General features: G+C 47.6%; 1 protein-coding gene across 1 annotated transcript; it reads right to left on the reverse strand.

Moving 5' to 3' along the window:
• Positions 1–1821: 1821 nt before the first annotated feature.
• Positions 1822–17761, reverse strand: PARD6B (par-6 family cell polarity regulator beta). Its single transcript, XM_045833042.1, has 3 exons — positions 17304–17761; positions 12551–12773; positions 1822–4865 (listed from the first exon to the last, which is right to left on the reverse strand). Exons 1-3 carry the CDS (start codon positions 17367–17369, stop codon positions 4036–4038), a joined length of 1119 nt encoding a protein of 372 aa, XP_045688998.1. The 5' UTR covers positions 17370–17761; the 3' UTR covers positions 1822–4035.
• Between the last annotated feature and the right edge of the window lie 886 nt (positions 17762–18647).

Consider the following 18647-nt stretch of genomic DNA (forward strand, 5'->3'; position numbering starts at 1 on the left):
TCTTTACTAATACTAAATACTAAATGTATTAAGTAATTCTGTTAGTCGCCCCTTGGGATTAGAATGAAGGTAATTGTAATAGACGAGAAAACAGTGGTTTTGTATGATGTGGAGAGCAATGGTTTTGGGATAAATACCATTTCCCAAAAAGAGTTATTTAAAATGAGAAAACGCCTAAACACAGCTTGTAAAGAAAACATGAGCTCCAGCGAATTTTAGTATTAATTGACAAAATACACATTAAATGTTGCAAAGTAACTGGGATAAACATACTAGCTTTAAAAATATTATCCAAGTCTTGTTTTGGGAGAAGGACTTGCTAGACTACCACGTAAGGAGGATTTTAAACGAGGAAACCCAACAGATTAATTTCCGTTCTATTTACCTCCCAGCAGCCAGACCTCCACGCCACATGGTATCCGTGACCTTGCTACAGCTAGGAGGCACAACTTGGGGCTTACCCAGTACAGCCACCAAAGGGACATGCTATCGAAAGTCAAAACTTTCAGCGTCTCGTAAGGCAGGCCCTCCCAAACCTGTTTAGGAGAACTCACCTGCCAAGGTTCCCTACCCACAATTAAACCATCCCTCCCCACCCATCTAAAGACAGGAAAGGCAGAGCCGACAGTCGCCTGTTGCTAACCAGGCATTCTAGCACCTTAAGGTGGGTACACAACCAGAGGGGCTGGCCTTCCTTTCCTCGTAAATTTCTGTGACTTCAAAGTCAAATTTTACTTCTGCCCGGATTGGAAGCTTGGAACGCAGCAGGGATTTAAGATGCAGCCTCAGGGTCACACTTGAGGGTGAAATGGATGTTTTAGGGACATTGGGAAGGGTTCACGGGAACAAACTTAAAGGACACAAGGTCAAAAACTAAGGGGAGGGTGGTAATGGGAGGGAAGTGGGGAGGGTGGGAGGGGGCTGGATTGGGAGTAAAAAGGACAAAACTGTATTTGAACAATGATTAAAATAAAATAAAAAAAAGATTAAAAAAAAGAAATGAATGTTTTAGTACAACACCAGGGACCACCTGAAACCCAGAGGAACACCGAGTGTGAGATGCAGCACAACAGGTACCAGTCCGTGACGTGGAGAGGTCTGTAAACAGGAGGTTGAGTTTTTACTCAGAGGACTTCCAATCCGTTTTTAATTGGGGGAAGGGATCAGGACTGCTGTCCTTCACACCAGTCAGCGGAGGGGTCCGTGCAGAGATCGACTAAGCCAATGACAGGGGACCAATTTGGGATTAGAAATGGTCTGTTTCATCTCAGGCCTTTTGCATTTTTCAGTATAAAATGAATTCAATCCATACAGGGTGGCAACAAAAAGTAAAACTAAGTGAATTTGAGTTTTGGAAGACACACTGTCACATTACAAACACTTCTTTTCTTGTTTAGAAGAATCGTAACCTAAATGATAACTCTGGATGGATGAGCATGCACAGTTTTTCACTTTATCAGGATTAACTGCATTTTCAATGCTGTCTTCCAGTCTACACATGCATACATAATCATAGTGGATGCACATACAATTTGGTGTTTATCATTTAAAAATTGAAAGTTAAGGGCGTCAGGACCTTGCTATAACTTCTATGATGGGTGCTCGGTAAACAATCATTGGGTGACTCCTCATATATTTGCAAACGAGAAAGTAGCCTTTATACAAGTCTATCTTTATTTGTAAAAAATAATATACAACTAAAGCTAATTTGATTTTTAAAATCAAAGTTCAGTTAATGATAATGTACATTTTATAATAAAATTGTAGTAAAATACTGACATTTGATAGTTTAAACAAAGTATCATCCATGTAAAAATCATGTTGTCGTATGTAAAATTTAATTAGAAAATTCATAGTTCACAAAAAGTACATACATTTTGTTGAGAGCACATGAGAACATTATCATAAATTTACTTAAAGGTACAGAACAAAATTCACAGTTAAGCTTGACATTCAGTCCTAGAAAATTTTGTGCTGAGTCCACTGGTATTTTTGTTAATGATGATACACTGGAAATAATTGGTTCAGACTACCAATGAAACGACATTTTATTGTATAACCAAGATCCATTGGTTTTACAATACGTCTAGGAATCAATTATTGTACCAATACATGAGATCTAGTTGAAAACACCACTGACGATTAAAACAAAACATACTAGCAGCTTTCGACCCCCCACTGTCATGAACACCGCACACAGGATGAGTCTGTATTTTACAGTTAAAATGTGTACAAAAAGTTAAGCCCTGAAGTGTTTTCCCCCACAAGAGAAGTTCTGATGTTACAACTTTGTTGGAAAAAAAAAAGAGAGAGAGAGAGAGAGAGGTAGTGTGTGAAAAGTGTTTTTACTTAAAATGCTGACCCCCTGGCACTGCTTATCCATGAATTTAACCTTACACATTATTATCATTGCTTTGCCATTCAAGAGTCGAACTTACAAAACAGAATGCTAAAGCTAGAATGCCACTCAAAAACAGCAGTGGTACGTAGTGGAAGAACGTGGGTGAATTCAAGAAAAAGTACATTGCGGTACACATTGTTGAATAGTAGTTAGTGGTTCAGTGACAATGTGTTCAGTGGTAATGTGAACAAAATACGTCTACGTATTCTGAGTCTCGTGATCTTCATTGAATCGTGACTTTACTTCTTCATACATTTTGACCAGAGAGAGAAAATAACCTTCAAAACGGAGTCCTTGGATTCTTCATTGTTTTAATAGCACGCAAGTGTTATAAGGTATCCATACGAGCCCTACCATAAAATTAATCAATAAATAACTGAGAGTCCTATCTGTAAGCACGCAAGGGGACTTACGCGCTCCACGCTATTCTTAGTTTCTATGTACAAGCATACTGCGGTGTCTGCGCACGCCACACAGCAGAACCAGGCAAGGAACCAAAGTTAGCAGCCTTACTCTTAACTTGTTCTAAGTGGATGCATTGGAAAGTAATAAATACCCTCATAAAATTAACAGTGATAAACTCTACCTGTCAAAGGGGAATACTATATAATTTTCATAAAGTGTAGGCAGTGTCCCCAGAAATCCCATGAAGGAAAACCCCAACTGTTCATATAAAAAGTGCATGAGTCTGTCCTGTGTATAAAAATCTCTTCATTCCGGGTGCATTTTTTTTTTTTAATTCAAAACGATCCGCACTACTCGTATACACTGAAGAGTACAGAAAGCACATGAACGACACACACACAAACCACCGAAGGGATGGTTTCCAGGGAGACCGGGAATGCGGCGGAGAAGAGGTCAAGAGGAGGCTGGGGTCAAGGGACAGTCTCCCACACGCCCAGCGCCGATGGAACCGCCGTTCCCGACTCAGAGTTACACCCATCTGGAGTGAGTTTGTGAGTGTGAGCGCTACACTACAGGATGGACAAGCGTGGACCCGAACAACGGTTACCAGTTTCTTCATTCAGGAACACCGTTTCGATGATTTATAACATAGGAAGCAACTCCTAAAAACAATCGACTGTTTTGATTTGATTAGAAATTGGGGGGAAAAAAAGCACTTAAAAAATTACTTGTTACAATTCGCAACAGAGGAACAACATTAAAATATCAAAATACAATATAGAGAACATAGGAGCTGAGGTCCCCAAGGTACCAAAAGATAGAATCAGACCTTTTTTCACATTAGAATTAAAATATATATATATATAAAGGAAAAATTAACCGGGCTCTGCACAGCAGGTTAAATACGCAACCACTCCCCACAGAAATGACCGAGTCCTCTCACACGCGCTGAGAATGTGCCCACACATCCACTTCTCCGCAGACAGAACAGCAAAAGCACATAATTGCATCAGCAAAGGCCCCTTTGATTCAGACTTAAATTCACCTCTGACCCTCCCAAGTTTATATTAGCAATTATCAACCTACTATTTTAATAACATTCGAAGCTTGCAATCTTCTTGTTTCTCAGGCCTGCTCCGGGTCACTGGTTCAGAGGTATGTATGCGTCACACGAGCCAAACCTACACGCCCCAACGGCGTCCTCACCAGAAAACATTCGGTCGGTGCTTTCATAGCGTTATGATGGTCCCGTCCTCTTCCAAGAGCTTCCGATCTGGAACGCGCGCCTCAAACTCGGTGTTGGTGCCGCTGGCCACGGGCGCCAGGCTCACTTCGCCCGAAGGCACAAAGCCGTTCTGCGCAGACTCCAAACTGAGCTCCACCTGCGCCAGCGACTCCAGGCTCTCCGCGTTGGGAACGGCTTTGGGGATCTGCTGCGGCGCCCCGTCGTCCTCGATGACGAGGTCGTCTTCGTCGCTGTCTTCGTCCTCCGGCTCGAAGCTCGGCTCGGCCTGCGGTGGGTAGCCGGGGAGGCTGTTATCCGTAGACTGGCCGGAGCTGCCCGAGGTCCGACTGTTCCTGACCACATTGTTCCTCTGGTTCGCCGGCCGCACCGTTATGATGAGGTTGCGGCTGTTGGCGATCATCATGTCTGTCACCTGGTCCAGACTCTTCCCTGAAACCTCTATGCCGTTCACTTCCAGCACTTCGTCGTTGACAGCCAGCAGTCCCGTGCTCTGGGCCAGACCCCCCGGGACCAGCCTGGAGATGAAGATCCCCGGGACCTTCTCTAAGCCGTGCGGGGTGACCCTGACGCTGGAGCCGTCCCGGATGTAGAACCCGAGCGGCTTCTCCGTGCCGTACTTGTAAAGGCGGACCCTGCGATGCGTTTCTGGGAGGATATCCACGTCTATGATAGAAGACACGGGCCTGAAGTCTTGGGGCATGCTAATCACTATATGCGGCTTTTTTCTGTGGTTGTCGGGACGCAATACATTGGTTAAAACATTCTTCTTCTTTGTTAATGTGTCTGTACCAAAGGCACTGTAGTCTGCTTCTTCTGTTTAAAAATAAAATAAAATAATTATAGAAGTGCTGTGAACACACCCATTTGTTTACAGTTGAATCTGCACAGAGAGAATGACTTAAATGTATTCGGTACATAAACACACTAGTTAAATATTAGCTTATTTGAAGCAGATCAAAATGTAGTGCAAATGATATGCTGTATCAGAAAAAAACCACTAGATGGCCCTCTTGAGCACATGTCATAAAATTACTGGATGTGCAAGCTATATTTGATCAAGCTCAATAACAATTAAACAACATTAAGTAAGGCAAATGAAATTCTGGGAAGCACTGGTAACATTCTTCAACAAGGTACTTAAAATAGATTTTGCCCCATTTAATGACACAGCTGCTCTTCACTCCAGGCAGTTTTTCTTCCTGTACTGGAGGAATTTGCCAGACTCACGTTTTTTAGGTAAAAATCTCCCCCTTTTTAAAGGGTGACACCAGTTAAACAACAACAAAAAACCTATCTGAACTAAGTAACCTCTGGGGGTTGAATTCACTCTTCAAGCCAACAGTTTATAATCTCTGACGTAAACTGAGGGAACACGGGGCACCGAACACCAGACACCCCCAAACCGCACCGCTGAGGGGAGACCATCTGCCTCACCAGAGAAGGAGAGGTGGAAAAGGAAAGGGAATTCACAGCAGGCACAAAAGGTGAAATCTCATTTCAAAAACGACTAGAAAGAGGATACAATGAAGGAAAGACAAGCCCCCTCACCACGACCCCGAACCAGTTCAAAGTCCGGGTGTGCAGCCACTGCCACGGGGAGAGGAGCATTGCCACCGTCCGGGGCTCCGGCCCGCGTTCTCCCCGTGCCGCTCACCCCCCTCCCTGGTAACTGCCACCGTCTTCATAAACACAGACGTGGAGGGGACAGGGTCAGTGACAGAGAAAAGGCTGGACAGGCTTTCTTTCGAGGCCGCGACACCAAACACATTCGCAGAGTGAGTGCTCAGTGCCGACTGTGTCAGAGCACGGGGAGCTGCGGTGTTCTTTTCCTCATGCTACTTGAAGCTTCTTCAGAAGTCAGTGTCAGCCCTGGCTGGTGTGGCTCCGTGGACCGAGTGCCAGCCTGTGAACCGGAGGGTCGCCGGTTTGATTCCCAGTCAGTCAGGGCACATGCCTGGGTTGTGGGCCAGGTCCCCAGTGGGGGGCACACGAGAGGCAACCACACACTGATGCTTCTCTCCCTCTCTTTCTCCCTCCCTTCCCCTCTGTCTGAAAATAAATAAATGAAATCTTTTTTAAAAAGTTAGTTTCAGAGAAATGTACAAAACTAGGGATACTTGATGGTTTGTTTGGTTTTTTTTTTTTTGCATTTGTCCCTCCTGGGGGTAATTTTGTCTCATGTGTAGATAAAGTATTTACATTGTGTTCTTACAGAGGCAGAAATTTATTTATAATTTGGCTTTGGAAATAAATCCATTGCCACAAGAATCTTTTTAGCAAAAGTTGGCCAAGACTCTAACAACAATTATCTTCTAAATGTTCTCTTTCAAAATTATGTATTTTCATTATAAAACAATCAAGCTAAAAAGCCCACATAATAAATATAAGGAACACTCCAGACCATACAAACTGAAAACAAAATTAGGCTGCCCACATACCTATTCATGGGAAACCTGACCAAAAAAGACCCAAATCTGCATAATTTGGCATCGCACCCAGTCTCTGTTAGAATGCTCCCTGCTGAAGTCTCAAAAGCAATATGCCCCCGTACAAAGACACCTTTGTTCTCCCACCTAGCTAATCAGTTTCCAGGCACTGGGAAAAAATATTTGGGCAGGAAGCCAGGGTGCAGGGTGCTAGTTTAAAGTGTAAAGGTGAATGTCCACATGGAACAGGAGTTCACTTTCTACCTGAGCATGTCTACCAGAGTCCCGAGCTCAACACGTGACAGGAAGTTTGGCAACCCGGTGCATAGCAACCTACCACTTGCGCGAACAAGGCTTATGCAACAGTGCAGGCTGCGGGCTGCGGCAGCAACACCCCACTTATCTCGAGCCTGCCGCCCCGCCGACACTCTCCGCGGAGGGATCCGACCAGGGCGCGCCTGCGAGGCCCCTGGCCTGCCAAAGCCGGTGTCTCACTTCTTCCCACACGAGAAGCTCCTGTGCTTGACTTACAGGCCCTCCTTGTGCGCCCCTTCCTCTTTAAACGTTGCTTCTGGAAAGCCCGGTGCTCTCACTCCTCAGCCCACAGAAACGCCGAAGTTACAAGTTCAGAGTGAGGGGCAAGGCTCCACCCGTGAGTGGTGGACATGGATACAAGAAATAAAAGCCCACAGCAGACGAAAAGCAAGCCTGGGAAAGTAAAAAAAGCTCTACGCAAACCCATCAGCATCCCCACATAGTAACAAAACCGGAACAGTTCATGGCACGGCCATCAAGAAAGTTCAAGATGACGACCCGTCTGAAGTTTAGTAGGAAGGCAGGGTAAAATAAAACAGTTTCTGAAACTGTCCTGATCCAGGGGTTGAAGAGTTTATACAGTAAATATTTTAGGTATCGCAGGCCACACAGTTTCTGTTGCAAAAGCAGCCACAGGCAGTCCATTAAGGAAGGAACATGGACGTGTTCCAAGAAAACTTTATTTACAAAACAGCCAGCAAGCCTTGGTTTGCCAACCCTTGGTTTGCCAACCCTTGTTCTAATCCAAAATGTTCTAATCCTAAATGAAATAGATCTGGGAATTTCACAAGGATTAAACACCACTTAAAGCAGTATTCAGCCCTGGCTGGTGCGGCTCAGCTGGTTGGAGCATCATCCCTTAGACCAAAAGGTCGTGGGTTCGATTCCCCATCAGGGCACATATCCAGGCTGCGGTTCAATCCCTAGTTACGGCGCATATGAGAAGGCAACCAATTGATGTCTCTCTGTCACATTGATGCTTCTCTCTCTCTCTCTCACTAAAAGTAATGAAAACATGTCTTCGGGTGAGAACTAAAAATAAAGCAATATTCAAGGTTTGCTTCCTAAGAAGAAATCCACTACCAAATGTTTAAGAAGCACCGTGTACATGGCCAAGCACTGTGCTCTGTGCTGCAGCTCCAATGAACGAAACAGACAAGGTGCCTGCTTCCCTGGTGCTTACAGTCTAAATGGCAACTAACGACTCCAAATGACTGAAGCATCGCAAAGGCACCAAGAGCCGTGACCTCCACTGCGTGGTGCAAGTGTGTAAATGGGCACCTAGCCTGGGTCTCGGAGTAAGGCAAGGCTTCTCCGGGTCAGCGAGCACCACGCTGACACTGGACAGAAGGGCAGCGAATCAGGTAGAAGGGCGGGAAGAGTGCTGCAGGCACGGAAGACAGAGAATAAAGAGGAGAACAGGAGGGGTAGACAAAGGTCCAATGAGCAGTCATGCACAGTTTAACAGCAGGGATGCGCTCTACGAAACGCACCCATCCTTAGGTGACTTCCTCGTGGGGGGAGCCTCGCAGAGTGACCTGCGCGAGCCTAGGTGGTGTGACCTGCTGCCCACCTGGGCTGCTCGGCCTGACCGACTGCTCCCCGGCTGCCCGTACAGCAGGCCACTGCACGAAACTTCACGAGATTAAATCGAGCGCCAGAGGAAAGAGCAATCAAGAGGCACAGGATGAGGATACTGCCGGCGTTAACAGGGCATAGTGTTCACAGCAAACTTCTTCTTAATGAACAGGAAATAATCTATGAAATGAGGATGCAAAGTACAGCGCAGCCCAACACACACGCAAACCGGGAGGGAACACAGTCATCCATCCCCGTAATCAGGGCGCAAGCACACGGCTGCACGTGCCGGGCCTTTCCAGGGCTGGCGGCCCAGCGTGCTCACACCAGCACCAGCACCAGCACCACCAGCACGTGAGGAAGCAATGCACTGCGACCTCATGCAGCTACCTCACTGGGCGGCAGGAATTTTTCAGCTCCATTATGCTAATAGGGATCACCATATATGCAGGTGGGTTTGTTGACAGAAACCTCATTATGCGGCCTGTGACTGTGGAGAGGTTAAAGGGCAGGCGGGAGGGGGAGGGAGGAGTCCTGAGCCAAGTGGGAGGCGGCCAGGCCCGCTCCCGGCCCCCCCCCCCCCAAAGTGGGGCCTCCCAGGAAGTGCTAGGGATTATGGACTTCAGCCTGAGAGCAATGAGGAAAAATTCCAAGGGTTTCAGTTTTTTCTCTAAAGCTCCCTCTGGCTGCAAGGCGGAGAAGGAAGGGACCGAGGGAAGACAGGAGGCTGCTGCGGAGATTTAGGGTGGGACCTGGCCTGGAGCAGAGCCAGCAGAGATAGGGAAATACACCTGAAAACGATCCGAGCAGCCCTGGTGACCCAACAACAGGGACGTGTCAAAGCAGCTCCCGGTTTCTATCCTGAGGACCTGCGTCACCTTCTGAGATGTGACTCCACAACTCCTCTCCATTCAACTTTCAATCTCCGAGGCCGTGTCTTCCATTAAACTGTTTTTCACAGCTCACTGTTAAAACGTATATCCCTGAGACCGTTTCCAAATTAAATCCTGATTCACTATAATATAACCCCAAGACACATCCACAAAATGAGGTCCTCTCCCGGTGACGTTGTCAGAGGTCACTCGGGAGCCGGCCAGGGACAGGTGTGCGCGGACCACAACGCCCGTCCCGAGCGAGACCACGTGTGAGGCAAGTCCCTGCTGGTGTCTCCGACGAGCCCCTTTGACTGAACCCAAGATGTAAATGCATCTGCCGAACGTCGTTCAAGAGCGGGTCCCGCCGTGGTGCACACGTCCGACCAGCTCTGGCGGGGGATCTGCGCAGGTCAGCGGACCCCGGACTTGGCTGCTCACCGTGACGGGCCCGGGAGCTTTTTAAAAATACACATTTCCCTGGCTGTCTTCCAAACGTACAGGAACAACCGGAGTGTTCCTTACAGGTACAACCTGGGACTGTTTTCTAATACTGTTGGCCGCACAATAGTAATCTAAACGAGAGAGGGAAAACTCTACTCTGTGCCTTCTCTTCCTCCCTCTCAAATAAGTAAGGACACCCTAAACTCCGGTGCGGGTGGGGGCTAGCAAAAGACCTGGGAACCCTCTCTGTGAAAATCACTTTTTAGATATCAGGTTTTTTGTTTTGTTTTTGCTTCCATGATAACAGCCCTAGGAACAGAGCATGGGGGTTTTCTTCTAACAAACTACTATAAAACATAAATCTTTTCAGTGCTATCTTCAGGTCCAGGATATTAAGTAGCTTATGCATTCAGTCTCCCGCTCTTCAAAGAAACTGTGAATTCCAGGTCTTCAGAGGGTAGCTAATCTGCTGAAGGTGGGGGGTGCGTCCTTGGAGCCAGGGCGGTCAGAAGGGACCTCCCAGGTTCTCCGAGCTAAGAGCTGAAGGTGGGAAGGGCGGGAGGGAAAGCTTCCTCAGGAGAAAAGGCAAGTGCAAAAGCAGAGACGGCAACCAAGCCTGAAGGGCGGGACAAGGAGCCTTTGAAGGCCACCTCCAGAAGGAGTTCATTCCGGATGCAAGGAAAAGCCAGCACAGGGTTTTAAGCAGGAATGAGTGGACCACCTTAATGTTAATCTTTTGCTTAATTCACATTTTGTATTAAATTTATATTTTATTTTTTAAATTATTTATTTTTAGAGAGAGGGGAAGGCAGGACGAAAGAGAGGGAGAGAAACATCAATGTGTGGTTGCCTCTCATGTGACCCCCCCACCCCCCTACTGGGGGCCTAGCCCACAACCCAGGCATGTCCCTGACTGGGAACTGAACCGGCGACCCTTTGTTCGCAGGCCTGCGCTCAATCCACTGAGCCATACCAGCCAGGGCTTAAATTTATATTAAAAAAAAAAAAATTCTGTTGAATGGACTATTTCTAAGCCAAACTCTAATTACTACCAATAGTATTGGATGTTTACCTCTACGGCATAAAAGTTTTGTTGACATAGACACATTTGAAAAGGAAAGAGCAGAAGAAAACTGCCCTTAAAAGATGTTACGATTAATCCCGTGATCAAGTGTTACAATCCCAGTAACAAAAATACGTGGTGGTATAACCCAACTCTTATAATCTTTCTAACGAAGGGGATAACTGTCCAGTGGCAGTCGCTTAAAAAGAGCCATTCTACATGTGAATACACGTTCCAAAAAGCAATTAAGTTTTTGATGAAAATGACAACTGCTAGCAAGAAAGGCCTGCTATTCAACAGTTACTTAAGTCACTCTGCTCTAAGTGACAAACTCCACTCCTGTGCTCTGTCCTCCTCTCCCCACTGCCGCTCCTTCCCCTCCGACACACCGCTCACGGTGTGCTGAGGGTCTCTCCTCGGTCTCCGCTAACAGTTCTGGTTTCCCACATTACCATGGGCTAACAGTTCTGGTTTCCCACATTACCATGGCCCAAACTCACCAGCCAGAGACGCCTTTCTGCCCTAAAACCAAACCCATTTTCTTTCTAAGGCAATTCCTCTTCCATAGTCTGCAGCTCACTGCAATTCATCCCCAACAGCCAGATTAATCTCCAGACATAATCCTCTAATCATACCACACCCCTGAAAAATTCATCTGGAAGGGGGCGATCTTAAGGAACATTGTTGAGTTTGTTAGTATTTTGTAAATAATCAAGTGATACAGGCACAGATTACCCCTGGCAGTTTACTGAGCGGGTGGACTTTAGTTGCTCCAAACGCAGAAAAGCTAAGATACATAATCAGTGGAATTTCAGAGCCCAGGGAGTGGTTCAGTGCTTATCAATGGACTGGAAAGAAAGTTTCATCTTCAAGGGTAATCCCTACCCATTCCCCAGCTTCCCGGGTTGGTTTACAAACACGGGGAGGCTTTAATCACCCCACCAATGCAGGGCCTGCTGCTCTCCCGCTGGCTTTCTGAACCAACCTCTTCCGTTACCAAAGGCAGGGGAGTGAGCGGCCCACGCCCCGCCCGCCCGCCTGCAGGAGGACAGACACACCCGTTCAAGTTAAAAAAAAAAAAAAAAAAAATAGGACTCGAAAACCATTAAAAAATGCTTGCCACATGGAGTGGTCATTTCAAATGTTCACTTTGCAAGACTAATGTGAATGTTTCCATTCCTCCAAAATAATGCACTGCTACCCACTTTCCCAGATAATTAAATAATGCTATGAAGAATGCCTTAAAACGGAAAGGAAACATTCCCTGGACACCTGCCCACCACATGCCAGGGCACTGCACGTAGCTCCTTCACTCTGCCCGGCGAATCTGTGAGATACCGCGTTTGTTCTGTGGAAGAGGCGCTGAGATGCTGAGACCCGGGCAGGACAGGCCGCGTCCCGGTGGGTGCGTGTGAGGCGGTGAAGGCGGCACCTGAAAGGTGGCTGCCACCAGACCCCAGGGAGTTTCTCTCGACTCCAAGGCCGTCCTCTTTCCACCACGCCTTTCTGAATGGACACAATAAATTCCTAACTTCTATTTTTCTACTTTTAAAAAAATCTAAGAGGGCTATCATGAAAGCAATTGAAAACACAAATTTTCCGGGTACGCTTAGTGAACTGGAAAGGTAATTATCCAACCAACAATATAAAAAATGTCTTAAACCCACTTGTTACTTACTGTGATAAGATTCGCACAAAATGTCTGTCATTAAGTTGGTGGCAAAGTCTGTGTATCTTACTGATGATGAAAAACAAACGACTTCTATTTCTAAAACAATGACTGCGAACAGTGGGACTTACCCTTTTTTTGTATAAATATCCTAAGCAGTGGGTTGGCCGTCGAAACGGCTTTGTGGTAATTATCGTCGTTGTTTATGGGCAGCAAGTCTCCGTGGATGTCGGCGTAGCCCACTAAAACCTCGACATTGGGGATCTTGTGAACGTGCTGCAGTAATCCGTAGAACTCCTCGAACTTCCCCGGCTTTGATCTTTCCAGTGAAAAACGCCGAAACTCAGCTCCGAACTATAAATATGATAAACTCGTATTAATTTTAAAAAGGAACAGGGCTCAATTTTAAAACGCATGCCATAGAAAAACGAGCGGGCATGTTCACTCCCTGAATAATGGAGATCGTTCCAGCGACACTAACTAGTGTCGGAAACCTCGTTATGTGGAGACAAAACAGCACAAGGCACGGGAATGCGCCTTCCTGGGTGCCGTGTCCCTGGAAGGCACTGCCTTCAAGAAAGAGATGCAGGTTCGACCCCACCCCCAGGGTCCCCAGGCCTTACTGGGGACTGTCCTGAACACGGCCTCACCTCAAACCCCGCCTGCACCCCAGATCCTGACAGCGGGCCTCTCCTCACCCAGGCCATGGGGGGAAAGATGTGCCCCAGTCTTTCTTTCGACCGTTCACAAGAAGCATCTCAGTTTCCTCCCCCCAAGAAAGAAACTGCCATTTCACAGGAAGTGGCAAGAATTCACAGCAAAACATGTAACCTACACAAAGGGCTATGAGCTTCTTGGCATTTCAAGCATGACACAGATGGAGGTGCACGGCATAAGAAACAGGTCCAGAGGTAAGCACCTTCCCTGTTGTCAATGCCGTAAACGGCTTTATTAATCCATCAAACACATGTCCTACAACTATCCAATTAACATGAGAAGTGTTTGTGTGCTTAGCACAGCGTAGACCCTGGAGACCTAATGAGCGCGAGCTCACCAATTAGTGGACAGAGAGAAGAAATCACATCAGAGAGGTGTTACCGCATCACACCAAGGGGGAGCGCACGAGGTCTCCACCAGGCCCGACGGTTACCTTCACACTTCAGAGTCTCAGGTCCGCTTCCCTGCTCTAGAACCGCACCTGTGCTCCAGGTGCCGGGTCGGCCAAGTGGCCCTCACTCAGCACTGAGGACTGACGGACTTGTAGCCCACGGAAACAGCGTCTATAGGACTTATGGGGGACTGGCATGGCACTTCCCCGAATGTGGGAACCCACAAAAGGCTGATCGGCCTTCCTCAAAAAGAGTACCAGCCATATAACTGTAATCGCCCTCTTGGGAATCACTGCAGAGACCAGATACTAAAAGCTCAGTTAAGTCCTGAAGCTGATTAAAAAAAAAATTTAAACAAATATTTGGCAGATGTGCTTGACACGTTTCTTCTTTAAGTAGCTATTACGAGTAAGAAGTATTCATGTACCACTGATACAGCCATAAGCATCACGCAGAAAAAGTCCTGCACAGAATAATCTGAGGTTATAAGTGTGTCCATTAATTTTCCCGAGGACCCCATGGGTATCTGGAGTTACCGCTTTCACTCTATGAAGCAGGAGCTTATACCTAGGCTACTTACTTAGTTTTACATTAAAACTCACTAAAACCACCTCTTACCTCTAATAAACAATTAAAAGTTTCCAAAACACATTCCTGAATCATAAACACGAACACTTGTCAAGAAAAGAAGGTGACTCATAGCCAGGCCTCTCGAAAAGTTTAGTCACACCTTCTCATTTCAAAGTAAATAAAAACTCGGAACACCCTGCGTATCAGAGTTAGTCTTATGATGCTATCAAAAGTCAGAGTTTCTCCTTCATTTTTTTAAAATTCTGATATCACAACATAGGGCTCCTAGCGCTTTCTGAATGCAGCCCAGGGTTTATCACTCCCCCCGACACAGAAATGGGAGTGACAGCTCATAACTGAACATTCTAAGGCTGCGATGTTTTTCCTCAAGTGTTTGGATGAAAATTCTGCGCCTCACATTTTTTTTCCCCTCTTGCTTAAACGTTATGATAAAAACAATGGAAAACTGTATGGCTTCACAGTAGATGTGCCCTTTTGCAAATGTTAGCAGGGAGAAAAGAGAAATTGTTATGCTTCTTGCATCAAAACAATAGGACTAAGGGAACTTGTTACTACATAAGGAAAAAACACTCAGAGAGAGATGAAACTGAGACCAAGCGACAACGCTTCTCTACACAAACCATTTCCAGCTTGCTGAGCCTGGGCTGGTCTGTCCTGATCACCCAGAATGCGAATCAACAGCCTTCTCCTACCGCCTGTGGTACATTCTAGAAATGCGAACTTAATTTTAACATGCTGTTTGTCCCTGAATAATAACTAGGAAATGTACGGCTCAGAGGCTGTTCCAAGGTTATTAAAGGACACCACCTTGATCATTGATTAAGGACTTTCCCAACTCTGGCGAAACACGAAGATAAATCGGTTACCAAAGAAGTCACATGGCAGCTGGTATCACAATTTAACTAGATTTATATTTGCATTATCCAGTACTCCTATTTGTACCATTCTTCCCTTCTGTGAGCAAAGATGATAAAGTTGACACTGTTTTCTCTGCAGAAGAAAAAGGGATTTTTCTTCTGAAGTGTGGATTTGCGTACCACCTAGTTGTGGTTACAACCTAACCTCTTCCTGATGACTTCTGTAAAAAGCTGCCATGCCGCGAAAGCTGTGAAAAAGGAAACATTGTTTCAGACATCTATCCCAATATTTTTAAATGGTAAAGGTGACAAGTGTTTTATTTACTCCATTAAAAAAATGCATCAACCATATCTACTTGAAACACAGACGCACAAGAAATAGTGCCTACACTGTACCTATTTATCAACAGCTAGAGTAACAGCGGAATGACGCTTCAGTCCCTGCAGGTTCTCAGAATGCCTTGATTCTATTTAAGAGACAGGGTTCACTGAAAGTCCAGTACGGCGGGTCAAATATATAATATAGGTTAGACAGAAGTATGGGACAGATTCACCACTCAGTTGACAGAAGGGAAGAAAGCCTGAAATTCCAGTCCCCAAGTGCTTAAGGGTTCCTAGTCGGAGAGATTAATTACTGTTTGGTTGTATTTATCAGTGTACCTAGGGTTCCTATTCATTTTCTCCCTATGATTAAAAAAAATTAAAGACTTGTTACCAAGATTAGAACAACACACTGAACTTTAAGATCATGCCCTACCGTGTTTTTCTTTTCTTTACCTCAACTCCCACAAAAGCAAACTAGATTTGTAACAGAAGTGCCCCTAGAAGATTCAACCTTTGGGCACCAACCACGACCACCACTACACTGCTGGAAGGAAAGCTCTTTATATTTTGAATCACCGTAACCTTTATTCTAAGCAGGTCCCTTCTTTGATTCGCTACAGCAGTTCCAGGGGGGACACAGGGAAGCGTGTACACCTTACATTGCTTTGATGGCACTCCTAGTCTTCCTAAACAGAAGGCTTTCTGAAACTAGTGTCTGCCCTGATACATGAGTTAGGTGGCAGACAACACTGTAAAATGATTTTTAAAAATGAATGTAGATATGCTTGATGTGACGATCTCATTACAGTAACTTACAGAATGTTGTTTATCAACTCTAGATAATAAAAGCCATTCTCCCCACAGGCTCCAAGAAGCTTTCCTTACCCTACTTCCCTTGCCTTCTAAGCAGCCTTAGATTCAACTATGTTTCATTATTTCTAAAGTTGACATGCTTTTACTTTCTCCTCCTCTTCTGTGTGTGCTGATCTCCCGGGCCCTACGTGACACGTCCTCGGGGCCCAGCCAGTGTCCTCTCTTTTGTACCCTATAAAGTCTAGAAGTTACTCCGCCAAAAGGCTCTCAGATTTTGTCATAAAAGCAGAGCCTGGAGAAGTCATCACCTTTCTAAGCCCCCGTCTTCCCCAAGAATTACACCAGACAACCTAAGCTCCTTTCAGCTCTTCAGTGCATGGAATAGTTGCTCCAAATGTTCCCGTGGCTGTGGGTCACCTTCCCATTCCAGCTCAAACCCTCCTTTGGAACGAATTCCCTAACTAATCCCTATAGACTACCCTGCTCAGGGAGCCTGGCAGTTTAGGAATTCAGTGGATACCTAAGCAATTATCAGCAGATTGGCATACCGCGGGTCAAGAATGAAAACACTTCGTGAGAAACGGAGCATGCTGGAATGAAGAGAGCATCCAGACTCGAACTGTAAAGTGCTACTCAAACGAAAGGTGATAGTGTTAATTTTACAGATTCAATGCATACCAAAGTTAGGGCCAGAAAAATTCCTAGCAAGAAGCAAGGGCTAACTTTCAAAGGGCCCTTGAGCTCTCTGGGCTCTCTCACCTCCCGCTGTAACTCTGAACCACTGAAGGGGTAACAGTTTGTGACCACGGGCGTTCCCAATACCTTTTACTCATAGGCCGGGAGGTGGAATTCCCCCAAACGTTTTGAAACCACTCTGCGTTCAAACGGCTTGGGTGTACCCCGGCCCTTACCCCCACCCTCGAACACGAATGAGATGTTAAGGAACGAGATAAAGTGCCCCAATGGTTTTCTACCTACCTGGGCCAGGAGCAGACACAGGCCTTACCCTCTTCCCCCACTCAGCAAGTTTATTATCCACCATCTCTGGCCTCCAAACCCCACTACCGCGCCCCCCACCGCCCCGGACGCCGGGGCAGCTCCCCAGGCCGTCCCCGGCCAGCTCCTGGCCTTCCCCAGGCCCCCGCGTTCCCATCAGCTTGGCCGCTCCGCCCAGGCAGGGCCCCGCGCACCTTGCTCTTCACCTCCATGGTGCCCAGGCAGCCGCTGCCCGCCCCGTGTCGGTGGCTTCGGTTCATGCTGAGGCCGGGCCCCGCGGCGGCCTCTTCCAGCCGGGCCGCCCCCCGGGAGCGCGGGGAGAGAGTGCGCGGCCAGAGGGCTCTGGACGTGGCTGCGGCCCGGGAGCCTCCTCACAGGCACCTGCAGAGGGACGGCTGCGGCTCGGGTCTCCGCGCAGAGCTCTGCTCGGCTGGCTCCTTACGCGGCAAGACCGAGGGTCCGACTGGCCGCGCGGCGGGCGGGGACGCGACTCCCTCCCTCCGGGCCTCCGCGGCACCCGCGAAGGAGGAGGAGGAGGGGGCGGAGCACCGGCGACAGGAGCTGCAGCCTCGCGCTCGGCCGCTCCTCCCGCGAGCTCGCGCGAGCGCGCGCCCGACCCTGGCGGGAGCCGCGTCGCGTGCGCGCGTTCACCTGCAGCCTCCTTGGAAGCCTGGACGACTCGCACTCCGCCCACGCCCAATAGGAAGCGCGCACCTGCGCCCGCGGCGCCAACCAATCGGTACGGGCCTTGCGCTGAGCGTGGGCGGGCTACCTTCTCGAAAATCCCGCCCACCGCGGCGCGATTGGCCTCGCTCAGCGAGGGAGGGGCGGGATCACCTGAAGCCTCGGGCCTCTGTGACTTAGCTGGAGAGCTAGAAAGCGCATGCACGAGCTCCGGAGTTTCCGCCCCCAGATGGCAGGCCGGAAGCGTGAGCGCACCTGGCGACTTGCTGGGGTGGGTGGGCCTTTTGCGCACGCGCAGGCGCACGCCTGGTAGCCTTGGTCCGGGCTGGAGCTGGCACCCCGCTGGGAGATGGAACGCGCGGCTGGGCGTGTTGCCCGGGCGCTGTTGGGCGGATGGGATCCACCGCCCCCTCCCGCTGACACTGTGGGATGCTGCAGCCTGAAACAACGCCCCTCCACCACCCATTTGCATCCTTTAGGTTGTCAGTCTGCAACTCTGGTTGTAAAATTCAAGTTTTCCCGCTTCTGTTACAGTTACAAGGGCTCTTCGGACTTGGTTTTGTCCGTAGCAACTCTTTCTGCAATCCATGAGGTCCCAAGGGATTGCGTGGCTGCTTAAAGGGAGGGAAAGTGGGCCAGGGCCCGAGATGGCTCCTTGCAAGTCTGGCTTCCCTCAGGATTTCTCCTAGACAGGCCCTCCAGGGCTTCCCTTTTTTCCTTCTTTCTTATTTATTTGTTTTCAATTTCTGAAGTCTTCTCTCCTATCCTCCATCCACTTCTTGGTCATTTGTTGTTTCCACCCATGACAGCCTCCAGATTGTGTTCATCACCCGTGATGGAGCTGTGTCCCTGAT

Source organism: Phyllostomus hastatus, unplaced genomic scaffold (assembly GCF_019186645.2).
Source record: "Phyllostomus hastatus isolate PE091 unplaced genomic scaffold, TTU_PhHast_1.1 phas_contig_17, whole genome shotgun sequence".
Taxonomy (NCBI): Eukaryota; Metazoa; Chordata; class Mammalia; order Chiroptera; family Phyllostomidae; genus Phyllostomus; species Phyllostomus hastatus.